Source organism: Cydia fagiglandana, chromosome 19, assembly GCF_963556715.1.
Source record: "Cydia fagiglandana chromosome 19, ilCydFagi1.1, whole genome shotgun sequence".
Taxonomy (NCBI): domain Eukaryota; kingdom Metazoa; phylum Arthropoda; class Insecta; order Lepidoptera; family Tortricidae; genus Cydia; species Cydia fagiglandana.
In genome coordinates this window covers 2221348-2245916 of record NC_085950.1, presented here as the reverse complement: position 1 = coordinate 2245916, position 24569 = coordinate 2221348, and the positions used below count along the sequence as shown (strand labels likewise).

Genomic DNA, 24569 nt, shown 5'->3' with positions numbered 1-24569 from the left:
CTGTGTATGTGTGCTCTTTTAGGGATGTGAAAACTCGATTTTAATTATGTTATATATCGATAAACGCTACACAGCGGAACGAAATAGCGATTAATTGAAGCTTCAATATCTTCGTTAAACATAAACATTATTGAAATGCTAATGGATAATGAATATATTATAATATAATAATATAATTCAATTATTGCGGAACACCTATTTTAGGAGGTATTTATGTATTTTAATGAAATATCTGAACTTTCCCTTGGTTTCCTGCTGGGGCGTGACTATAAAATTGTGATCTGATAACCACAATAAAGAATAAAAGCGTTTTTGGTCATTTTAGGTATCTTTAAGCCTTTGAAGTAAAATTAAAATTGCAAGAAATATCGATAGTTTATCGATATGACTTTATCGACATGGCTACAGCAACGTGGGCCTCATTGTTAATCGTACACTAAACAAAAGTGGCAACAGTGACAGCTCGCTGAGACACCGTCTATATATATTATGTCTATGAGTACAACCGTACAGAAAGGAAGCTTCCTACAAAACCGAAGTTTGACAGCGGTTCAGGGTCGAATCATGCTATCACTTTTTAATACATGACACTATCCCTTTCGGCTATTTAGGGTTGTCAAAAATCAAGTGATTATCTTATCTGTGGTCGTGCACGCAAAAGGAAGTCAAGTGGTGCCAACCCTAACAATTGCTCGGAGCAATGCTGAGCCGAGCGGAGCCGAGTTTGACCGAAGTCAGGAGCTTCGCACCCCTGCCGAGAGATCCGAAATTCGTAGAGCCATACCACACTACCGTACCGTACCGCAACCTTGGTGTGCCGCATATCGAGATATCTCTTTCTCGATCTCACTTACCTGTGACCTTGGTGCGGTGCGGTAGTGTATTACGGCGGACCACCTTCTATACGATCGAACAGGGCCTCGCACCGGACTAAAGTTGCCCGTTTGTTACAACTTTAGACTTACTACTATTTCTGAACGTAACCTTAGCTTTGCTATCTGTCAAACCAATGTTAAATGTCAGTGTCATGCCACTTTGTATGCGGAGTGCGTCGTTTTTTAGTTTAGGGTTTCATATTTTCTTGCTAATAAATGTAATAATGTATATTATTTAATTTAATTTTCTTGACACTTATTCTCTTATCCTAACTGATTCTAGCAAAGGCTCAAAAGGCTGCCTATTCTCTAACAATATCAAGAGCAGTTCGTCTTGTTGTGGTATTCTTTTGAATCCGTTATAGTATTTCTGCGCACCGCACAGTTGCCGTGAATCGTGATGGACGTGACGCACGCGTGTCGTTGCTGCCTGCGGTGTGCTCCGGACAAGGACCTGACGACGCCGTATACACATCTCGGCAAAACGGAGATATATGCCGACATGATCAAAGAGAGCTTCGATATACATGTTAGTAAAAGTATGACAATCTAGTTATTGTAATACATCCAAGTACACAAACCATAAATTGTGACAACTTAAATGTTTTTATTTGAATAATTTAACTTGCAGCTGGTGGTGGGCGGCTCGGGCTCGTGCGGCATCTGTTCGGCGTGCGTGGGCCGCCTGCGAGACGCGAGCGACTTCAAGCTGCAAGTGCAGCGCAGCCAGGCGGAGCTGCGAGCGCGGCTGCAGTTAGAGAGTATCAAAGGTAGAGAAACACTGCCCATGAAACGAGTAGTGAATTGTACTAATTCCGTTGGAGCTCTTTACAGAACTCTACTGTAAAACTATGTTACAATCACCATACACCCTCCTGCTAAGGATAGACTGCCCTAATCCAATAGTGTTATTGGACTTCTTTAAAATTGCTGTTTGAACATAAATTTAACAGAAAGATGATGTGATTTGTATTTCTTTGTATTTCTTTCTTTATTTCAGACTTTGTTGTCCATAGGGTTATTAGTATTACACAAAACTTACAACTATGTTAGTAACGAAGACAACACACTTAATAAAGTAATATAAACATTAAACTACAGGCCTTACATATACTTATAAATATTACATCTGGACTCTAAATGAACAGAGTTCCAGTGTTTGAATAATTTACTGGCCGGATCCGACATAACAGCGGCCAGGAGACTGTTCGGACTGCCGCACATTCTACGCATAAGAGAGGCAACTCTTTTATGCACAATCGCACTAAAGCCGTCTGTGTGTGCGCAACAGAAGCGCCGCAGTCCCAACAACATCCTGAATCCGTTATTATATTGTACTCGTAGGGCATTGACAGTCTTCTTCGTGTATTTGGTCCACAGGCTACACGTGTTAAAGGTCTGACAAAATGCTCTGAACAGAGTCACTTTGACATTCCTCTCACAGCGTGCAAACCTGCGTGCCAACATGTTGCAGCGCACTGCTAATGCCCTACGTTCCCGCTCCATGTCCACGTCATCCTGGAGCCCTTCAGTGACCCAATGGCCCAAGTACTTAAAGCGAGTCACTCTAGTCAGGGAACAGCCACAAAGGTTTACTTCTGGTACTGAGTTGGGAACTTTGTTTCCAGCTTTAAACACTAGTAACTCGCTTTTTGTAGTGTTATACCTGAGGCCATGGGTCACCGCGTACTCCTCACACATGTTTACCAGCTTCCTCAGGCCACTGATAGCAGGGCTCAGCAGCACCATGTCATCAGCGTAACTGATATTATTAATAGTGACTCCGCCGATCGAGCAACCAACACCAGTGCCACTGAGCCTCACTATCAGGTCGTTCACGTACAGATTGAATAGCTTTGGCGAGCTCAATCCACCTTGCCTAACACCGCATTCCAGTCTGTACGTATCCGAGAGTACATCTGCCCATTTTACTTGGTTGGTTTGATTTCCATACCAATATTGGAAAAGATTGATTACTTCCTTTGGCAAACTTGTCTCATTCTGTAATTTCCCCCATAGAACATCATATGAGACTAGGTCAAATGCCTTTGACAGGTCCAAGAAACAGGCATACACTGGTGTACTACGGTCAGTGTAATACTGGACAGTTTGCTTAAGGCACAGGATCGCGCTTTCCGTCGACAGGCCCGGCTTGAAGCCGAACTGAGCATCATGTGACGTGATGTGTGATGCAAGCAAGCAATCAAGCAAACTGTCCAGCCCCTTGGCTATAACTGTAGCCAAGGAAATGGGCCTATAGTTGGACCTGTCAGAGGCATCACCAGTCTTGTTCTTAATAACCGGGACAATCACTATCTTCATGCTGATTTATATGCTGTTTGTTTGCTCTAGAAGAAGAATCTACCGTCGAGCCAGATACTCCAGAAATGCAGGAGGAAGATGAGACCAGTGAGCCGGTATCAGGTGAGTCTATTGCTCTTCAATGAACATTAGTATTATTATGTATTAAGCTGACAAGCAGTTATAACAACTGATGTCTGTGTAGCAATCTCCAGATAATGTCATTGCCAATTATTAGAAGACACATGTATGTGCTTGTCTAAGGTGTTGACATTGTGTTCCGAGACCACATCTTCTGGCAGTTTGTTCCAAACCCTCACTACTTGGTTTCTAATGAGAATTAGATTTGCAGTAGTGGTTACTAGGTTTGAATACCTTGTGGCTGAACTAGCCTGTTGCTTATAAACTTATATGTTTGCTTCAGGTGAAGAGCCCCCGGTCAAACCGGAGATGCTGGAAGAAGATGAAATACTTGATGAGAGATTCCGTGAGTCATTAGTTTTAACGACAGGTTTAGAAGATATGATGATGTGTGATGTGTGAGCAACAGGCTAAAGTTAAAACATTGCATAAATGTGAATATTGAATCTATGGGTATTAAGAGGTTTGTAAAATATTTAATATTATCAGTAGTGTAGAACAGAAAAAAAGTGAAAGTAAAATAAATTACTTCAAGGTAACAAGTGTTATTAAAAATAATCCTATAGCGGTACCATTGTAAAGAAGAAATTGCATTCAGTCCCGGGTACTGTGAGGAACATGAGGTTTAATAGAGTGTTGGTTGCTCTAGATGACATGCTCCGGTTAAACATGGCGGCCGGAGGCGGGGCGAGCGACGAGGGTGAGCCGCTGTTGGGTGAGTACCTGCTTCACGTACAAGTCACTAGTTCAAGTGGAAATTAGTTCAAATCAGACTTCAATTGCGCCTGTAGCAGTCGCGACTATGTACTACACTACGTCTACGTCTATTTAGACATGTTTATTACTTGACAATCCCAATATAAATAAGCACAAAGTGCAGTTCTTTTTGGACAACTTTAAAACTATTGATTCAGGGGTGTTTTATTAAAAAGAATTAACATAAATTTTTTTTATATTCAAAATATTAGAAAAATGTACTACGTTGCACATTTATATGATTCATAATGTCATCTTTCTGAAGGATTATTTTCTATTGTCCTTGAAATAAGAAAATTTAAACTTCATGATATGATGAAGTTTAAATTTTCTTATTTCATGGCAGCGTGGCCACACTGAACCAGATCTGTTGCACCAGGCACGACCCGCAGCGAGACTGCGAGATCCCTGAGTCGTCGACACAAACCCACGAACAGTATGTTTGTTTCAGGTGAAGAGCTCCTAGTTAAGCCAGAATCGACGAATGCAGATGACACAAGTGATGAGACGTTGCGTAAGTACCAACTTGAATGGCGAACACAACCTGTAGTATTGGCAAGGCTTTTCTCATCGGCGAACCAAACTACAAATATGCCGGGACCGGGACTAAAGATTATAACTAGGGGTCACAAAACCGTGCGTATTTTAGAAAACCGGTTTTTCGGTTTTTGTGAAACTGCAAAACCAGGTTTCCGGTTTTTTCGGTGATTTCGATTTTACGTATAATTTGTAAAATAAGCATGTATCTTTAGGATCAATGCTTTAATATTATGTCTTCCACGACATTTCTATTTACTTTATCTTTACCAAGACCATCAAATTCCATCAATAAAGTTTTAAGTCAGCAATTCTAAAACGTAATGCCTAAGCAAAATATTTAATGACAACGGTGTTGACACAATATTACATATTGGTGTTGACATAGTCCTCCTTCTGGAAACAAACACCGCTGATGATGCCCAACTCGCTAAACGAGGTAAAATATCGGGATATGATTTGGTAGCGGCATTATACCATAATTATTAACAATATAGAACTTCGACATACGGCCGGTCTTTTCTTACTGCCCAGGCCATTGTGATTTCAATTGAATAACATCGATGGCAACAACATCGCCACAACGATTATTCAAATCGGCGAAACGCGAATGTGCCATATACATATAAGCCTCCACGTAGCTGCTGGCTTACTCCACCCCTTCCTTACATGCAACATCCATCTATTTACATTTGAGACTTGAATAGCTATCAAACTAGCATATGGGAAATCTGACGCCAACGAGGAGTCGATCATGGACTGGGCAGATAGGAACAACACTGTTTTAATCGTTTCTAACAAAGGTCAAGGAACGCTCAAATCGGCTCGATGGAGAAGTGACTACAACCCGGACCTAGTCTTTACAACACGAGCAATAGACGGTACCCCAGTAGCCGCCGAGCTGTACGGGCTATCGGATTTTCCACACTCTCAACACCGCCTAGTATTAGTTGTCATAGGTCTGAAAATACCGATGGCTGAGTCGTATCTTGTGACACAAAACGACAGCTTGGAAATGGGACAAAATACCCTGGAAAAGGACCTGTATCTATTAGATGACTATTTCTCTCGGTGGCGTTTGTGCCCCAGCACTTTCAAGACCGAGGTGTCCTGTTTTCCCCTGTGCAACAAACTAGCCAACAAGGAGCTAGGAGGAGTAAAATTCAGGGGCAATCTTGTCCGACACAACTTCCTTCCTAAATATCTCCGACGCATCCTGGATTGAAGCCTTAACTTCAAGGAGCACCTAAGCAGCCTATCTGCAAAACTGGGCAAACAGATATAACGCTAAAACGACTAAAAAGCTGTTCATTTATACTTTTATGCAATTAGTGCGTATAATGTATTGATTTTTTTCAAATTGCGCTTCAAAATAATTAAAAATGTATATAAAACTGTAAAATCGAAAAACTCGAAAAAGCCGGTTTTATCAAATTGAAAACCCTGTTTTTGCAATTGGCTGTAAACCCGGTTTTTCCGGTTTTTTCGATTTCGGTGAAACCGGGTTTGTGACGCCTAATTATAACATTTAAGATTCAAGAATAGGATCTTCGAAATAAAAGTAATCAAAATAAGATATATTTAATGACATACTGTGTACATTTTTGTAGATATTGCACTCCGGGCTTTAAGTTATATTTAAGAATTTTAGGATCCATTATGCGGTCAGTACTCCAACTTAAGTGCCTACCCATGTCGCCACACTCGATGTGGCGTCCGCTTGGCAACTAATCCCAATAATTGCCTAAGGCACTAGCTACATTTAACCTTCCAATAGGAGAGACTAGACCTTACTGGGAGTAGTCCGGTTTCCTCACGATGTTTCCTTCACTGTGTGCTTTTGTCTAAATACTTATACCAAACTCTATCGCGTTAATCCAAGTTCGACAATGCGAGTTTTTAATACTACTGACTGGCCTGAAGTAGAATTGTTGTTGTAGTGGAGGAGCGGGCAGTCAAGTCGGAGGTGTCGGACGCGGCGCGTGACGAGGACTGCGTGTCGGGTGAGTACTGCGACACCACAAAGCATTCCCACTAGTTACTACTAAGTTCTTACCAGTGGTAACTACTGTAAAAAATCCCAGTAGGTACCACCAAACCGAGTTGGTTGGTTCGTGGATTTTGCAAAGCTGGGCGTACCTAATTGAAATGCGAGCGTGATGTGCTGGCTGGTGCGAGCAGTCAGCCCATCCGAAGCGCTTTATAAACTGGTTTAGTAACAACCATATAAACCTGGTCTGTACTTATTTAGCCTGACTAAATTATGAATATTTAGTTCTGCGTCATATTATAATAGAATGAAATAAAGTAACTATAGCTTATTGGAATCAAACAAAATTTTGATGGTAACTACTGAGTTTTTTGTACAGTAGTTACTAACGGTAAAAGGTGGGAATAAAATTGTCAGTTATTACCACTCGTAACAACTTAGTGGTAACTAGTTGGAATAGCCCCAACACTACGATACTACTGCATATATTACGATACGAGCCACACTACATTATACTTATGTAAGTACGTACGTACGACTCATATCCTTTATTATGTATTTAGAATGCATGTATCGGAGATGAGAAAGATGAATGTGGGGCGTGACGAGAATGGATCAGGATTGGGGATGAGTATACATGTAAGAGGAAGCCTCACAGTAGCAAAAGTAAGGGCGAATCGCCTAGCGTAGTACAGGCCTGTGATGCGGAGGGATGAAAGTCATGTGACGAGAAAGGTATTACGAATGAATGTGGATGGAAGTAAGACATATGGAAAACCGAGGAAAAGGTGGATGGTATAAGAGATGATATTATATGAACGCAAGTGAATGAACAGCACCTAGATGACGGGTGACAGAGAAGTCTGGAAGAAAAAGACATGCTGCGCCGACCCCAAGCGAATAAGATAACGGCAAGCGAAAGATGATGATCATGATGGTTGTGTTTGTTATAGCTCGGTTGAAATAAAATATTTCGATGAAAATCCCCCATACAGCCGGGATGTTTGTTAAATTAATTATACGCGTTAGAACACTTACAACCTGTTAAAATTGTTATGTTAATGTGTGTTCCAGCGTGTTCGGAGGGCAGCGCCGCTCGCGCCAGGGAACAGCTCGCGATGGCTTGTTCCGTGGTGCTCGAGCGCCTCCGCGACGACGCGACTGTTCACAGTGGAGGCAAACCATACCGCTGCGAACACTGTGGCAAACATTTCATGAACAAGTCTGTTTTACGAGAACACATTCAACACACTAATTTATTGACCGGACAAAAACCATTTGCTTGTGATTTTTGTAGTTTTACGTTTCCAACCGAATTTCTTGTGATAGAACACGAGAAAAGTAAACACGGTGTAACAAATTTCATGTGTGCTGAATGTGAGTATGCAACAAGTTCCAAAAAAAGTTTGGAGACTCATTTAAAGAGTCACTCTTTGGAGAACAATTTTACTTGTAGTCACTGTAGTTACACAAGTTCTTGTAAAAGTGATTTACACAAACACCAAACAATACACATTGCTGGAAATCGTATTAAGTGTAGCCACTGTGATTACAAATGCAGTTGGAAGTCAGACTTACTAAGACACCTGATGATACATACCGGGGCGAAGCCATTTCAGTGTAGCCACTGTGGTTACAAATGCAATCGGAAGTCACACTTACAACAACACCTGATGGTACATACTGGGGCGAGGCCATTTCAGTGTAGCCACTGTCATTACAAATGCAGTCGGAAGTCACACTTACAACAACACCTGATGATACACACCGGAGAGAAGCCGTACACATGTAGTCAGTGCGACTTCAAGTGCAGTGATAGGTCAAGCTTACGCAAACACGAATGGACACATACTGGCGAGAAACCTTTCAAATGTAGTCGTTGTGATTACAAGTGTCGTGATAAAGCAACCCTACGACGTCACCAGAAGTCGCATACAGGGAACAAGCCTATCCCGTAGCAATAGCGACTACAACTGCAGCCTGAAACAGCACCTGCGATGACGCCGCATGATACACAACGAAGAGAAACCTTGTAGGGAACGTTCGCGTTAGAGGGTACCTTTTGATCTAAATTTATTGAATTCATTCGAAATGTCCATACTGAAATCAGCGCTATGGCTCGCCGTGGCAGTATGGGGATCCTGTTAGTATCTTATTTGTGTTATTTTCTATTTCAAATAGTGTATTTACATACAAATTGTACTGTCAAACAAATGTATTTACTTTCTTTCTCTCTTAAATCGGAAAGTTAATCCTGACAAGGACGGCAATAAGCAGGCGGCTCCTGTGCTGCCCCCTACAGTTCGCGCGCTGCCGTGTACTAATGTCATTACACCAGTCAATTTAAATACCTCACGTGGAGAAATATCTTAGTGTAGATCCACAAGTCAGAGTAGTGAGTGAGCGCTGCGGGCGAAGTGGCCAGACACGTGGCTTCCGAGCCGGCGGTCGCGGGCTCACGCCACAGACACCACCGACTCCTTGCGACTTGTGTACATGTGAAGCATCGTTTGATTTTTACCAGTTGCTTTGAAGTTTGAGGAACCCGCATGTTATAGTAACTGAAAGGGCTAGCGTGAGAACATCAACCCACACCTTCTTGTACAATGAGATCTGCATATGTATCTCTCGCTCTTGTAATACTGGTGTGACAGAGATGGGAATATCTACACAAACAAAGGTCGCGGTGTCCACTGCGACTGGAGGCTGATGCGTGTTAGAAAATATAGAGTGACTTTGTATTCCACTATGATTACTAGAATTAAATTAAAATGAATTGATATGTATCTTTGAATAAAGAGTATTATTCTATTCTACTTCCTTTCCTTACCATTCCTACACACTCGCTGTCGCATAGCGCCCTCTCTCTCGACCGTCCCGGGCTGTCACGTCGGCGACATGTCGTCGTCGAGCGGCGCCACAGAGTAGACACTCGCGTTCGCGGCTTCGCCCGCGATTCACGCGCATAGTCTGGAGGGGGCTTCACAGAAAATTCACTGCGCGCACTGCGATGAAAAGTCGACGATTTTCGCTGTATAGCCCCCTCCAGACTATAATAATAATAATAAATTCATTTATTTCAGATACATGATCCATAATTACACAATTAACACATAAAACACACTCAATATGTACATTAAAATTAAAATTAGAATCAATAAATAAATAAAAATAATAACATTAATTTAAAATTAAAAACTAAAATCACATGGTCAGTTAGACGCCCTGTGCAGCTTATCCCAGTGAAGCTGGAAAGGACCGTCTAGGCTAGGGTGGTTCAAAAAACATTTTTTTTTATTTTCCGACGGGCCACCCCCTTAGTTTGTTACACTTATTATGCTGATAAAATACACCAAGCTTCGTAATTTTATCTCAACTACACGGGGGTGCTCAACCACTTTGAAAATTTTGTATGTTGTATGAAAACTAAAAAAAAACAGTATTTAATTTTCAGAATTTTATTTAAGTATATGTTTACACATTATTGGCACATGTGATTTATAAGTTTTTAAGTAGAAAAATATTTTTATTTCTATTTTTTATAATTTTTCTAAAGTAAGATTTTTAGAATTTCACCTAAATAAATCATAAAAAATAGAAATTAAAATGGTTTTTCACCAAATAACTTTTACATCACACTTTTAAATAATGTGAAAATTATTACTTACATAAAACTCATAAAAATAATAACTTGATTTTTTTGGATTTCATACAACTTTGAAAGTGTTTGAGCACCCCCTTGTAGTTGAGATAAGATTACAAAACTTGGCATATTTAGCCAACAGAATAAGTGTAACAAAATGAGAGGGTGGCCCTTCTTCTAGCTAGAGTTTGAATTTTTCCCATACAAAAGTGAACCACCCTAGTCTAGGCGCTCTGCCACCGTCTGAAGGAGGCTATTCGGGCTGCCAAGCAGGCGCCTCATCAAGGACGCAACGCGCTTGCGCATTATGGCATGGAAGCCATCTGTACGTCTCTCGCAAAACATCCCCGATGCACTGCAATGGCGCGGCAGCCCCAAGAGCATCCTAAAGCTATTATTATATTGGACGCGTAGGGCGCTGAGAGCTCGTTGTGTGTAGTTGATCCATAGGCTGCAGGTGTAAAACGATTGACAAAACGCCTTAAAAAGGGTAACCTTAGCTTCTTTAGTACACCTTGCAAACCTACGAATCAACATATTGCTCCTTACTGCGAGCGCCCTACGCTCCCTCTCCACATCTTTGTCGTCCCCCAGACTCTCCGTGACCCAGTGTCCAAGGTATTTAAATTCCTTAACAATACTAAGAGGTGTGTTGTCCAGTAACCGGCAGCACGCGTGGGTAATGTTTGGTACCCGCTTTAAAAACCAACATCACGCTCTTAGATGTGTGCTCTGAGACTATGTGCGTGAATCGCGGGCGAAGCCGCGAACGCGAGTGTGGAGTCGATTTCGCTGTCTGCGAAAATCGACGCCACACTTGCGTTCGCGGCTTCGCGCCGCGATTCGCGCACGAGTGTGGAGGGGGCTTATGACTGAGTATTTATACCACAAAGGTGATCTCCTTCTATTTCTATGATTAAACGGTCAACATCTAGCGTCTCATCTTGTTACTCCATTGGAGAAGCAGGTTCCATGCAGGTTTCGATAAGCCCCCTCCAGACTATGTACGTGAATCGCGGGCGAAGCCGCGAACGCGAGTGTGGGGTCGATTTCGCTGTCTGCGAAAATCGACTAGCCTCCTCCACACTCGTGCGCAAATCGCGGCGCGAAGCCGCGAACGCGAGTGTGGCGTCGATTTTCGCAGACAGCGAAATCGACTACACACTTGCGTTCGCGGCTTCGCCCGCGATTCACGCGCATAGTCTGGAGGGGGCTACTCAACACTCGCTTTCGCGGCTTCGATGTGCAGTGCAGTGAATTTTCTGCGATAAATTACAGCGCGATTCTAAAATCGTGTCGCAAAAATTTAAATCGTGGTGCGTGCTTGGCCTAGCCTCCTCCACACCCGTGCGCGAATCGCGGCGCGAAGCCGCGAACGCGAGTGTGGCGTCGATCAAGGGCCCAACGTTTTCTGTTCTCTTTCACGGCGCAGCAACTAGTATCATTTCTCTCTCCTCGCTCTTTTAAAAATGCCGTTTGTCAAAAAAGGACAACCATACTGTCGACAAGGTGGACTTCAAATTAGTGTCCGACCGAAGGTTCGGTTTCGGTTTCGGTTTCGGCCAGTTTCGGCCAAAAAATCATGTTTCGGCTGTAGTTTCGGTTACGGCCAAAAAACGGCCGAACCTTTCGGCCGGGCCGAAACTTACGAAATGGTACTTCGGACAAAGACCAAAAGTTGGGGAATAAGTAGGACAACAATATTAATATCTAAATATACTGATTCATGTATAGGTACAGAAATTAATTGGTTTATTATAAAACACAATTCCACTAATGAGGGCGCCACGGGACGGCCGACGCAGTCTTAAGAGGCTGTCAATACTTATAACGCGCACACTGTCTAATTGTATCGGAGTGAATGAGATAGCACTGTCGCATGTTACTGGGCCCTGGGCAAGAGAATAATAAGAAAACTCATCATCTTCCTCGCGTAATCCCGGAATTTTTGCCGTGCCCTGGCAATGGGAATGGGAGCCTGGGGTCCAATAGACAACTAATCCCAAAAATTGGTGTAGGCACTAGTTTTTACGAAAGCGACTGCCATCAGACTGACCTTCAAACCCAGAGTGTTAACTAGGCCTTATCGGGACTAGTCCGGCTTCCTCACGATGTTTTTCCTTCACCGAAAAGCAAATAGTAAATATCAAATGATATTTCGTAGGTAAATAAGTTCCGAAAAACTTTTGCTTCGTCGAACGTCGAACGTCGAACGAAAAATATTTCGCGCTCGCTGCGCTCGCGTTTTTGGTTGGTGTTTTGGTTGACCCTGTATCTACATGTTAGCTTGACTGGTGACTGAATAGAGTTAGACCAAGAAAATTCTGCAATGATTTTGATACGCAGTGCAACTAGTGCAAATGTTATTGATACGTCATAATTTCATAGAAGTTTTGACGTTTAAAATAACACTTGCACTGCGTGTGTTATCAAAATCGTTGCAGAATTATCTTGGTCTTAGTAATTTTCTTAAAAAAACTGCTTAAGTAACATCAATTTCAAGGACATTCGGTGTTGACAGCCCCATAATAATTATGTGTATAAAAACGGTTTTATGACATTTTTCAACGATTTTATCAAGTCTACAAAAGTTTCGGTTTCGGTTTCGGCCGAAACTAGAGCCAAAGCCGAACATTCGGTTTCGGTTTCGGCAAAAAAACATGTTTCGGTCGGACACTACTTCAAATCAAGTGTTGCCTTTCTTGATGCGCCCAGGCTGTGTATGTGTGCGTAAAAGCGTATATGTGTGCTCTATTAGGGATGTGAAAAGTCGATTTTAATCATGTCATCGATAAACGCTACACAGCGGAACGAAATAGCGATTAATTGAAGCTTCAATATCTTCGTTAAACATAAACATAATTGAAATACTAATGGATAATGAATATATTGTAATATAATTCAATTATTGCGGAACACCTATTTTAGGAGGTATTTATGTATTTTAATTAAATATCTGAACTTTCCCTTGGTTCCCTGCTGGGGCGTGACTAAAAAATTTTGATCTGATAACCACAATAAAGAATAAAATCGTTTTTGGTCATTTTAGGTATCGTTAAGCCTTTGAAGTAAAATTAATCCCATCAAAAACATAAATGTAAAAAAGGAGAGCCAAGTTCAATACAAAACTTATGCTTGGCTGTGGGGTTCGCCGCAAAAAGAATGGAGATTTAAATGAGTGCCAAGTTCTATGCAAAATCCAAATATGTATTTATAGGAACAAAATAACATTATAAACAAGTATTAAACTCTATTTCTTTGCTTTATTGGATACCTATAACAATTGCTGTTATTTAAAAAAATGCGAGATCTTAAAGTAGGTTAGATTTGACTTGGCCAGTTTTCATTACATCAATAATTTTATAAAGTTATTCAACATATATATTTTGTAATTCTGATAAAAACTGGCCAAGCCAAATCTAACCTACTTTAAGATCTCACATTTTTTTAAATAACAGCAATTGTTATAGGTATCCAATAAAGCAAAGAAATAGAGTTTAATACTTGTTTATAATGTTATTTTGTTCCTATAAATAAATATTTGGATTTTGCATAGAACTTGGCAGTGGCACTCATTTAGATCTCCATTCTTTTTGCGGCGAGCCCCACAGCCAAGCATAATTTTTGTATTGAACTTGGCTCTCCTTTTTTTACATTTATGTTTTTGGTGGGATATCAATACTTTTTGTAAAGAAAACTAGGCAGGTATTGAGATTTAATGTTTTTTCTTGTGTTTCCGCTGTATGGTTTTTACTTCTGTTCTTTGTATAATTATGTGGTACCGCGCGCCGCCGACGACACACCGTTGGCCGGTTGTTTAGAGCGTATTAAAAGTTTTTTGTATGGGGCACCACTTATTTTTTGACTAAACTTTATTTTAATATAGCAAATATAATAATACATATATTGGGGTAGTTTCAAATATCTGCTTGTAACGCTACAATAAAAAAATATTTTTTTGTATGGGAACCCTACCTATATTTTAACTTTTTTTTTATTTTTAGATTTTTTTCTACGCTTACACATAATAACCGAGCTGGATTCCAAATTTCATCCTTCTAGATCATCTGGAAGTAGGTTAGGTTTAGGTACTTATATCAGTCCCAATAAAAAATGATTTTTTTGTATGGACCCCCCCTATTTTTAAACTTTATTTTATTTTTAGATTTTTTCCTACGGTTACACACAATAACCGAGCTGGATTCCAAATTTCATCCTTCTAGGTCATCTGGAAGTAGGTTAGGTTTAGGTACTTATATGTCAGTCCCAATAAAAAGTGTATTTTTTTGTATGGGGACCCCCCCTATTTTTTAACTTTATTTTATTTTTAGATTTTTTCCTACGGTTACACACAATAACCAAGCTGGATTCCAAATTTCATCCTTCTAGGTCATCTGGAAGTAGGTTAGGTTTAGGTACTATAAGTCATAAGTCAGTCTTAAAATTTACGACTTTTTGACCTTCATACCTTTATAACCGTTTGAGCTAGCTTCATGAAATTTGGGCTTCTAGATATCCTTATGGATATAATTAAACACACGTAGTTTTATGTGTTTACGTCAAAGATGTTTTGAGTTATAGAAGGGTCAAAAGTGGCACCAAGTGGTTCGTGTAATATTACACTCGGCGCTGGCTAGCCAGTTCCTTTGCTTGAACTTGGCTTGACACGCTGCCGCGTGTCTAGAAATTGCAAGAAATGTCGATAGTTTATCGATATGACTTTATCGACATGGCTACAGCAAGGTGGGCCTCATTGTTAATCATACACTAAACAAAAGTGGCAACAGTGACAGCTCGCTGAGACACCGTCTCTATATATTATAAGTCTATGGCGTCGATTTTCGCGGACAGCGAAATCGACTCCACACTCGCGTTCGCGGCTTCGCCCGCGATTCACGCGCATAGTTTGGAGGGGGCTTAAAAACGTATATGTGTGCTCTTTTAGGGATTGGAAAAGTCGATTTTAATCATGTTATAAATCGATAAACGCTACACAGCGGAACGAAATAGCGATCAATTGAAGCTTCAATATCTCCGTTAAAGATAAACATAATTGAAATGCTAATGGATAATGAATATATTATAATATATTAAATTAATTCAAATATTGCGGAACACCTATTTTAGTAGGTATTTATGTATTTTAATTAAATATCTGAACTTTCCCTTAGTTCCTTGCTGGGGCGTGACTATAAAATTGTGATCTGATAACAACAATACAGAATAAAAGCGTTTTTGTTCATTTAAGGTATCGTTAAACCTTTGAAGTAAAATTAAAATTGCAAGAAATGTCGATAGTTTATATAGTTCGTTTTTTTTAGCATTAGAAAGAACTTGCAAGAAGGTAAGCGATCTTGACATGTCTTTTAATTGAAAAACGCTTTTTAAAAATCAAAAACTATTACTTATGAAAGCAGAAGAATATAAATGATCGTATTAGATTCATAATTGTTACGTATTTGCCGTAACTTATTTTTAAAATGTGTTTTTCAATTAAAAGACACATCAAGATTGTTTACCTTATTTCTAATGCTAAAAAAACGAACTATAGATATGACTTTATCGACATAGCTATATTGTTAATCGCACACCAAATAAAAGTGGTCCCAGTGACAGCTCGCTTGGACGTAATCTCTGTATATTATAATATATCTATGGACAAGCCTGTGGTAGTGTGGGTACTGGGTAACTGTCAAATGTGAAATTTTTTTTAGGTTAACGGTTAACCCGTTAACTTGTTATCTTGTTAATGAAAACAACCACGAAACGAAAGCATAGCACGGTTGTTTAGTTTTATTTACTTTTGATACAACACGTTCGTGCTTGCATCACTTTAGAGTGAGCTACTTTTGCTACAAATAGCGTAGCAGTTGCAGTGATGGAAGTGATGCATGCGTGTCGCTGCTGCCTGCGGCGTGCTCCGGACAAGGACCTGACGACGCCGTACACACATCTCGGCATGACGGAGATATATGCCGACATGATCAAAGGGTGCTTTGACATAAATGTAAGCATACATACACTTAAAATGTTGTTAAGTTAAAGCTAGATGTTAGAAATAGTGTTGGGATAGCATGGTCTATCATTTAATACTAGGAAATGTTTGTGATTGATTATTTAACATGCAGCTGGTGGTGGGCGGCTCGGGCTCGTGCGGCATCTGCAGTACGTGTGTGTGCCGCCTGCGAGACGCGACCAACTTCAAGCTGCAAGTGCAGCTCAGCCAGGCGGAGCTGCAGGCGCGGCTGCTGGGAGAGAGCAGCAAAGGTAGGGAAGCACCACACATCAAACAAGTAGTGAAATTAGTAATTATATTTGGGCTCTATAAATAAAATAATGCCTCTTATTTGTGGTCCCTTCTTCTTTGTATTGCATGCTGTACACTTACTTAAATAAACTCATAACCTCTTTATGAGTTTATTTATAACAATACAACAATAGATAATATGTATTAGAGATGCACTGGATATTCAGTTACTATTCTGTATCCGGCCATTATTTTAATATCCGGCTGGATATTAAAATAATGGCCGTCCGGACACCGGATAGTAACATTGCTTGATTTTGGACAAACATAATTGGATTTAAGAAACAGTCACAGACATAATAATACTCACTATTATTAAAAAAAAAAATTAAATATTCTACAGACATGCATGCAGGCGCACTCATATAGTGACTTATTATCCGGCCGAACACCGGACACCGGATAGTAACATTGCTTGATTTTGGACAAACATAATTGGATTTAAGAAACAGTCACAGACATAATAATACTCACTATTATTAAAAAAAAAAATTAAATATTCTACAGACATGCATGCAGGCGCACTCATATAGTGACTTATTATCCGGCCGGACACCGGATAGTAACATTGCTTGATTTTGGACAAACATAATTGGATTTAAGAAACAGTCACAGACATAATAATACTCACTATTATTAAAAAAAAAATTAAATATTCTACAGACATGCATGCAGGCGCACTCATATAGTGACTTATTATCCGGCCGGACACCGGATAGTAACATTGCTTGATTTTGGACAAACATAATTGGATTTAAGAAACAGTCACAGACATAATAATACTCATATTAAAAAAAAAAATTAAATATTCTACAGACATGCATGCAGGCGCACTCATATAGTGACTTATTATCCGGCCGGACACCGGATAGTAACATTGCTTGATTTTGGACAAACATAATTGGATTTAAGAAACAGTCACAGACATAATAATACTCACTATTATTAAAAAAAAAAATTAAATATTCTACAGACATGCATGCAGGCGCACTCATATAGTGACTTATTATCCGGCCGGACACCGGATAGTAACATTGCTTGATTTTGGACAAACATAATTGGATTTAAGAAACAGTCACAGACATAATAATACTCACTATTATTAAAAAAAAAAATTAAATATTCTACAGACATGCATGCAGGCGCACTCATATAGTGACTTATTATCCGGCCGGACACCGGATAGTAACATTGCTTGATTTTGGACAAACATAATTGGATTTAAGAAACAGTCACAGACATAATAATACTCACTATTATTTAAAAAAAAAATTAAATATTCTACAGACATGCATGCAGGCGCACTCATATAGTGACTTATTATCCGGCCGGACACCGGATAGTAACATTGCTTGATTTTGGACAAACATAATTGGATTTAAGAAACAGTCACAGACATAATAATACTCACTATTATTAAAAAAAAAAATTAAATATTCTACAGACATGCATGCAGGCGCACTCATATAGTGACTTATTATCCGGCCGGACACCGGATAGTAACATTGCTTGATTTTGGACAAACATAATTGGATTTAAGAAACAGTCACAGACATAATAATACTCACTATTATTAAAAAAAAAAATTAAATATTCTACAGACATGCATGCAGGCGCACTCATATAGTGACTTATTATCCGGCCGGACACCGGATAGTAACATTGCTTGATTTTGGACAAACATAATTGGATTTAAGAAACAGTCACAGACATAATAATACTCACTATTATTAAAAAAAAAATTAAATATTCTACAGACATGCATGCAGGCGCACTCATATAGTGACTTATTATCCGGCCGGACACCGGATAGTAACATTGCTTGATTTTGGACAAACATAATTGGATTTAAGAAACAGTCACAGACATAATAATACTCACTATTATTAAAAAAAAAAATTAAATATTCTACAGACATGCATGCAGGCGCACTCATATAGTGACTTATTATCCGGCCGGACACCGGATAGTAACATTGCTTGATTTTGGACAAACATAATTGGATTTAAGAAACAGTCACAGACATAATAATACTCACTATTATTAAAAAAAAAAAAATATTCTACAGACATGCATGCAGGCGCACTCATATAGTGACTTATTATCCGGCCGGACACCGGATAGTAACATTGCTTGATTTTGGACAAACATAATTGGATTTAAGAAACAGTCACAGACATAATAATACTCACTATTATTAAAAAAAAAAATTAAATATTCTACAGACATGCATGCAGGCGCACTCATATAGTGACTTATTATCCGGCCGGACACCGGATAGTAACATTGCTTGATTTTGGACAAACATAATTGGATTTAAGAAACAGTCACAGACATAATAATACTCACTATTATTAAAAAAAAAATTAAATATTCTACAGACATGCATGCAGGCGCACTCATTTCGAACCTAGAAAGTAAATTCCTTTTGATAAATAATCACGCTAAGATTATTTATTTATTAGTAATTTTACTCCTACGATTTAAAAAAGGACTTTTATTTACTTATTTTTACATAAATACAAGACGCGCTAGTAAAAAAGTGGCAACATTTCTTACTTTTTTGGTCTTGAATTACGTTTTGCAGTTTAATGCAGTTTTAATTGTTTCATGGGAGATAGTTCTATGGTTAATACACACATACAAAAGTCCGTTAAATAACAATTACACTTTAAACTACAATGCTAGATGGCGGCACCATACACACTCCTGTCAAGGGTTATTGGACTTCTTTAAAATCTCCGTTTGAGCATTCATTTAACAGGAAGATGATGTGATTTGTGTTGTGTTTGTTTGCTCTAGAGGAAGAATCTGCAGTTGAACCTGAGAATCCTGAAATACAGGAGGAAGATGGGACCAGTGAGCCTGTATCAGGTGAGTGTTGCAATGAGTAATAGTAATAATCATCTAGTACTCTTGGTTCTTTGTTTTAACCATAGAGTAATATAAGTAAAGCACGCAGAGAAGATGGCCGATGGGGTCGGAAAGTGCTCGAGCGGAGACTACGGACTAGCAAGCGCAGCGTAGGACGTCCACCCACAAGATGGACAGACGACCTTGTTAAGGTCGCCGGAAGACGCTGGATGCGGGTCGCTTCCAACCGGCACGTATGGAGATCCAAGGGGGAGGCCTATGTTCAGCAGTGGACGTCTTATGGCTGAAATGATGATGATGATGAATATAAGTAAAGAAAGAGTGGTAACTCAATACATCAGTTTTCTTACTAAAACGCGCGTTATTCCGCAGTCGACATCTAACGTGAAGTAGTGGAACTATCAGTGCACCTACTTGACACCAGATGTCACAAGTGTAACTACTGGCGTAAAATGTACTGCTAAAACAATTTACAATTAATATTATAAGCAGAAGGGGTTGAAAATAGACTTCCAGTTAATCCGGTTATAATATTAGCTGAAAATAGTTGATCATTAGAGTTTTCGTTCGGCCTGGTGCGTGCGTGTGTGCGTGTTTGTGCGTACGTGTAAGGCTATGTGATGACCTTCAACGGCATCTCAGTTTGATTGTAGTTCATACCTTTCAACCACTTTTTAATTATGAATTGCTTCAAGAGTCGGAAACCTTAAACCTTAATTGTTGCTCTAGATGACATGCGCCCCGGAGACGGGGCGAGCGACGAGGGTGAGCTGCTGTTGGGTGAGTACCTGCTTCATGTACCTACTAGATTACTTCTTCAGTTTGTTCAGATATTGTTTATTACGGCCGTCTATGCGCCTGCAGCGATCGCGTCTATGTAAATAGCGGTTATAACAGGGGTTCCCAATCTTATTCAGTCCGCGGCGCACTTGCAAGTTTGAAATCAGTAATATGGTGAGGAGGCTTGTCTAATGGCGCCCCTCTTTACTGTGTACGGTGCACTAGGGCGCCGCGGCACACAATGGGAAACCCTGAGTTAGAAAATTCATACTGTTTTCTATCTGATGGGATTTTTTTCTCCAAATAAATTTCAAATTTCGCCATATCGGCCGTGTTGCATAATAAACTACAGCTAATATTACAAGCGGAACTCCTTTTCCAATTTCACTTATTAGAAAATGAGTTTCGCTTGTAATATTAGTTGTAGTTTATTATGCAACACGGCCATCACTGGCAGCGTTGCCATACTGAACCAGATCTGTTGCACCAGGCACGACCCGGAGCGAGACACAGACAAGACATCCTCCAGACATAGCATTGCCTAACCTAGTCGCGCTACCCTCTGCCACAAATCATCATCATCATCATCATAACTTAAGATCTTTGCTCTTGTCGGTGGAGCAATCGCCAATAATTTCTTTCTTGTGCCAGTCTTTTAATTTCCACATACGACGCATTATTTTTTATTTGGCTGAGATAAGTTATTCTAGGTCTCCCTGCTTCTCTTGTCTTTTCAATCCTGCCTTCCAGGATGTTTAGGAAATGACATGGACACTGCCACAAATACGGTAGTTTAACTCCATTTGACTTTGAATGGACCAATCACGGCACGGGACTCGCTCACCTCGCCCCCGCTCCCCTGTATTTTTGACAGCATCTGTTTCATGAAAAAATTGCTATACTACTTCTTTTGAAACTAGGTGTTCTGTGGTGCGAGATCTTTTAGTCGTCGACACAAACCTCGAATACATACATACATACATACATACATATAATCACGCCTATTTCTCGGAGGGGTAGGCACTGTAGACAGAGACCACTGATTTCCACTTGCTACGATCCTGACATACCTCTTTCGCTTCCTTCACATTCATAACATTCCTCATACACGCTCGCCGGTTGGGTGTTCTAAACCTCGAATAATATGTTTGTTTCAGATGAAGAGCTCCTAGTCAAGCCTGAATCGACGAACGAAGATAAGACAAGTGATGAGACGTCGCGTAAGTACAGTCCCCATCAGATACATCGTAGCGGCCACGCTTACAAATATCTGAACACGCCTTTATTGTCAAGGCGTTAAAGTCCCTGTTCAGATACTTGTGAGGACCTTGGCCGCTCCGATATATCTGATGGCGACTGTACAAACTTGAACAGAAACGGTGTAACGAATTAGTAGAGAATACACAAAATAGCATTGGGAAGGTTTTTCCATCGGTGAACCAATCTGACTACCAATATATTGGGATATATCAATCTGGATGTTCTAATTAATAATCTAATGTTGATGTGTAAATTATTAGATACATCCCTTAATTGTTGTAGGTATTTTACTCCATTCCAGGCTATCTGTAGATTGTGATAGCATTTTTAGGGTTCCGTACCCAAAGGGTAAAACGGGACCCTATTACTAAGACTTCGCTGTCCGTCTGTCACCAGGCTGTATCTCACGAACCGTGATAGCTAGACAGTTGAAATTTTCACAGATGATGTATTTCTGTTGCCGCTATAACAACAAATACTAAAAACAGAACAAAATAAAGATTTAAATGGGGCTTCCATACAACAAACGTGATTTTTGATCAAAGTTAAGCAACGTCGGGAGGGGTTAGTACTTGGATGGGTGACCGTTTTATTTTGCTTTTTTTTTTTTGCATTGTGGTACGGAACCCTTCGTGCGCGAGTCCGACTCGCACTTGCCCGGTTTTTTTTTACTTAAGATCCATTGTACAGTGTGAGCCCCAACGAAAGTACCCGTGTCGCCATACTAGCTGTATCCGTTGGCGTCCGGAGTGGGTCTCTATTGTTTCCCAAATAGTTTTAAGTCATAATGTATTGTTTGTCCGAATTTTCGTTAGTCATAATTGGTTTTTCTCAGAAACGCGTAACTTTTCAGAATTGACACAAAACAAACCTAACCTAACGAAACTATAGAATAATCTTAGGAAAATCCTGAAAAGTTAACGGTTTCAGTTTTAAGACTAACGATAGTATGACACACATTATGACTTAAAACGGGGTAACTGTATCCGGGGGTCCGTTTGGCGACTAAGCTTGGCCTAGGCACTTGGGAATATTATATTCCGGTTTCCTCATGATGTTTCCTACACCGTGTGCTGCAGAAAAATGTATTCATTCAAGTATTCTTTTTGGCCAAATATAACAAACCCCATCGCGGTAATCCACGATCGCATAGAGAGTCTGTTGTATTTTAAGTACAACTGTACTGTAATTGTAAGACACAGCGTGAAGTAGAGTTGTTGTTGTAGTGGAGGAGCGGGCAGTCAAGTCGGAGGTGTCGGACGCGGCGAGTGACGAGGACTGCGTGTCGGGTGAGTACTACGACACTACGATACTACTGCACATAGTACGATACGAGCCACACTACATTATACATGTACGACCCATATTCATTATGGTCTTGTACCACCCATATATCATTCAGTGCCTATATACGTCCCACTGCTGCGCACAGGCCTCCTCTCATGCGCAAGAGGGTTTGGGCTATAGTCCCCACCTTGGACCACTGCGGGTTGGAGACTTTACGTAAGTACACATTTTAATTTCTTCGCTGATGTATGCAGGTTTTCTCACGATGTTATCCTGCACCAATAAGCTATTAACTCCGCACAGCCAGGATTTGAACCCGCGACCGCCGAATTGGAAGTCATAGTCATATCTACTCGGCCACCAACGCTTACCATTCATATTCGTTATATAAACCGAGGATATTTTCAATGTTCGCTAATTCCGTGTTGATGATTGCGTTTGTTATAGCTCAGTTAAAACTTACAATTAAATAAACATTTATTTTGTTGACAATCCTGCATAATGTCGTTATGTTTGTTAAATTAATTATACGCATTGTAATCAGTTTAAATTATTTTCAGTGTGTTCGGAGGGCAGCGCCGCCCGCGCCAGGGAACAGCTCGCGATGGCTTGTTCCGTGGTGCTCGAGCGCCTCCGCGACGGCGCGACTGTTCACAGTGGCGGCAAAACATACGGCTGCGAACACTGTGGCAAGCGTTTCACAAACAAGTTTATTTTAAGGAAACACATAAAAAACACGCATTTGTCAACCGGACCAAATCCATTTGAATGCGATTTTTGTAATGCTACGTTTCAAACCAAATTGCTTGTGATGGAACACGAGAAAAGCGAACATGGTGTTTCAAATTTCATGTGTGCTGAATGTGAGTATACAACGAGTTCCAAGAAAACTTTGGAGACTCATTTAAAGAGTCACTCTTTAGAGAATAATTTTAAGTGTAGTTACTGTAGTTACACAAGTTCGTGTAAAGGTGATTTACACACACACCAAACAAAACACATTGCTGGAAATCCTATTAAGTGTAGCGACTGCGATTTCAAATGCAACGATGAGTCAAAACTACGACATCACCAGAAGACGCACTACCGCAAGCACCAGAGAATTATTACTAGAAAAAAACCTTACAGATGTAGTAGTGAATGTAGGTGCATTGCTAGTTCTATATTACGAAAACACAAAAAAACACACACCGGCGAGAATCCTTTCCAGTGTAGCTACTGTGATTACAAATGCAGTTGGAAATCACACTTACGACTACACCTGATGATACATACTGGAACGAAGCCATTTAAGTGTAAAGATTGCGAATACAGTTGCAGGCAGAAAGGACATTTGTTAACACACCAGAGGATTCACACTGGAGAGAAGCCGTACACATGTAGTTATTGCGACTATAAATGCACTCAAAGGAACACCTTACGAGATCACGAAGGGAAACATACTGGCGATAAGCCATTTCATTGCAGCCACTGTGATTACAAATGCAGTAATAAATCACACTTACAACTACACCTGATGATACATACTGGGGCCAAGCCATTTAAGTGTAACGATTGCGAATACAGGTGCAGAACGAAAGGATATTTGTTAACACACCAGAGGATCCATACTGGAGAGAAGCCGTACACGTGTAGTTATTGTGACTACAAATGCAATCAAAGGAACGCCTTACGATCTCACGAAAGGAGACATACTGGCGATAAGCCATTTCATTGTAGCCACTGTGATTACAAATGCAGTCAGAAAACAAGTCTTGTAGTTCACCAAAGAATACACACCGGAGAGAAACCGTACACATGTAGTTATTGCGACTACAA

At 40.1% G+C, this 24569-nt stretch overlaps 2 protein-coding genes and 1 long non-coding RNA gene across 3 annotated transcripts in view; 2 read left to right on the top strand and 1 right to left on the bottom strand.

Moving 5' to 3' along the window:
- The window catches only part of LOC134673922 (uncharacterized), an 86222-nt gene extending 79631 nt beyond the window's left edge, over positions 1-6591 (top strand). The window contains exons 3-4 of the long non-coding RNA XR_010099524.1: positions 3967-4032; positions 6551-6591. This is a non-coding gene — a long non-coding RNA (uncharacterized LOC134673922). The remainder of the gene's footprint in view (positions 1-3966; positions 4033-6550) is intronic.
- Positions 1-24569, bottom strand: part of LOC134674171 (oocyte zinc finger protein XlCOF6-like) — a 298501-nt gene that overhangs the window by 215660 nt on the left and 58272 nt on the right. The window lies entirely within an intron of this gene.
- Positions 1059-3719, top strand: LOC134674126 (uncharacterized). The gene is made up of 4 exons (XM_063532181.1): positions 1059-1404; positions 1507-1645; positions 3228-3299; positions 3601-3719. The coding sequence occupies exons 1-4, from the start codon at positions 1276-1278 to the stop codon at positions 3717-3719; spliced, it is 459 nt and encodes a 152-aa protein (XP_063388251.1). The 5' UTR covers positions 1059-1275.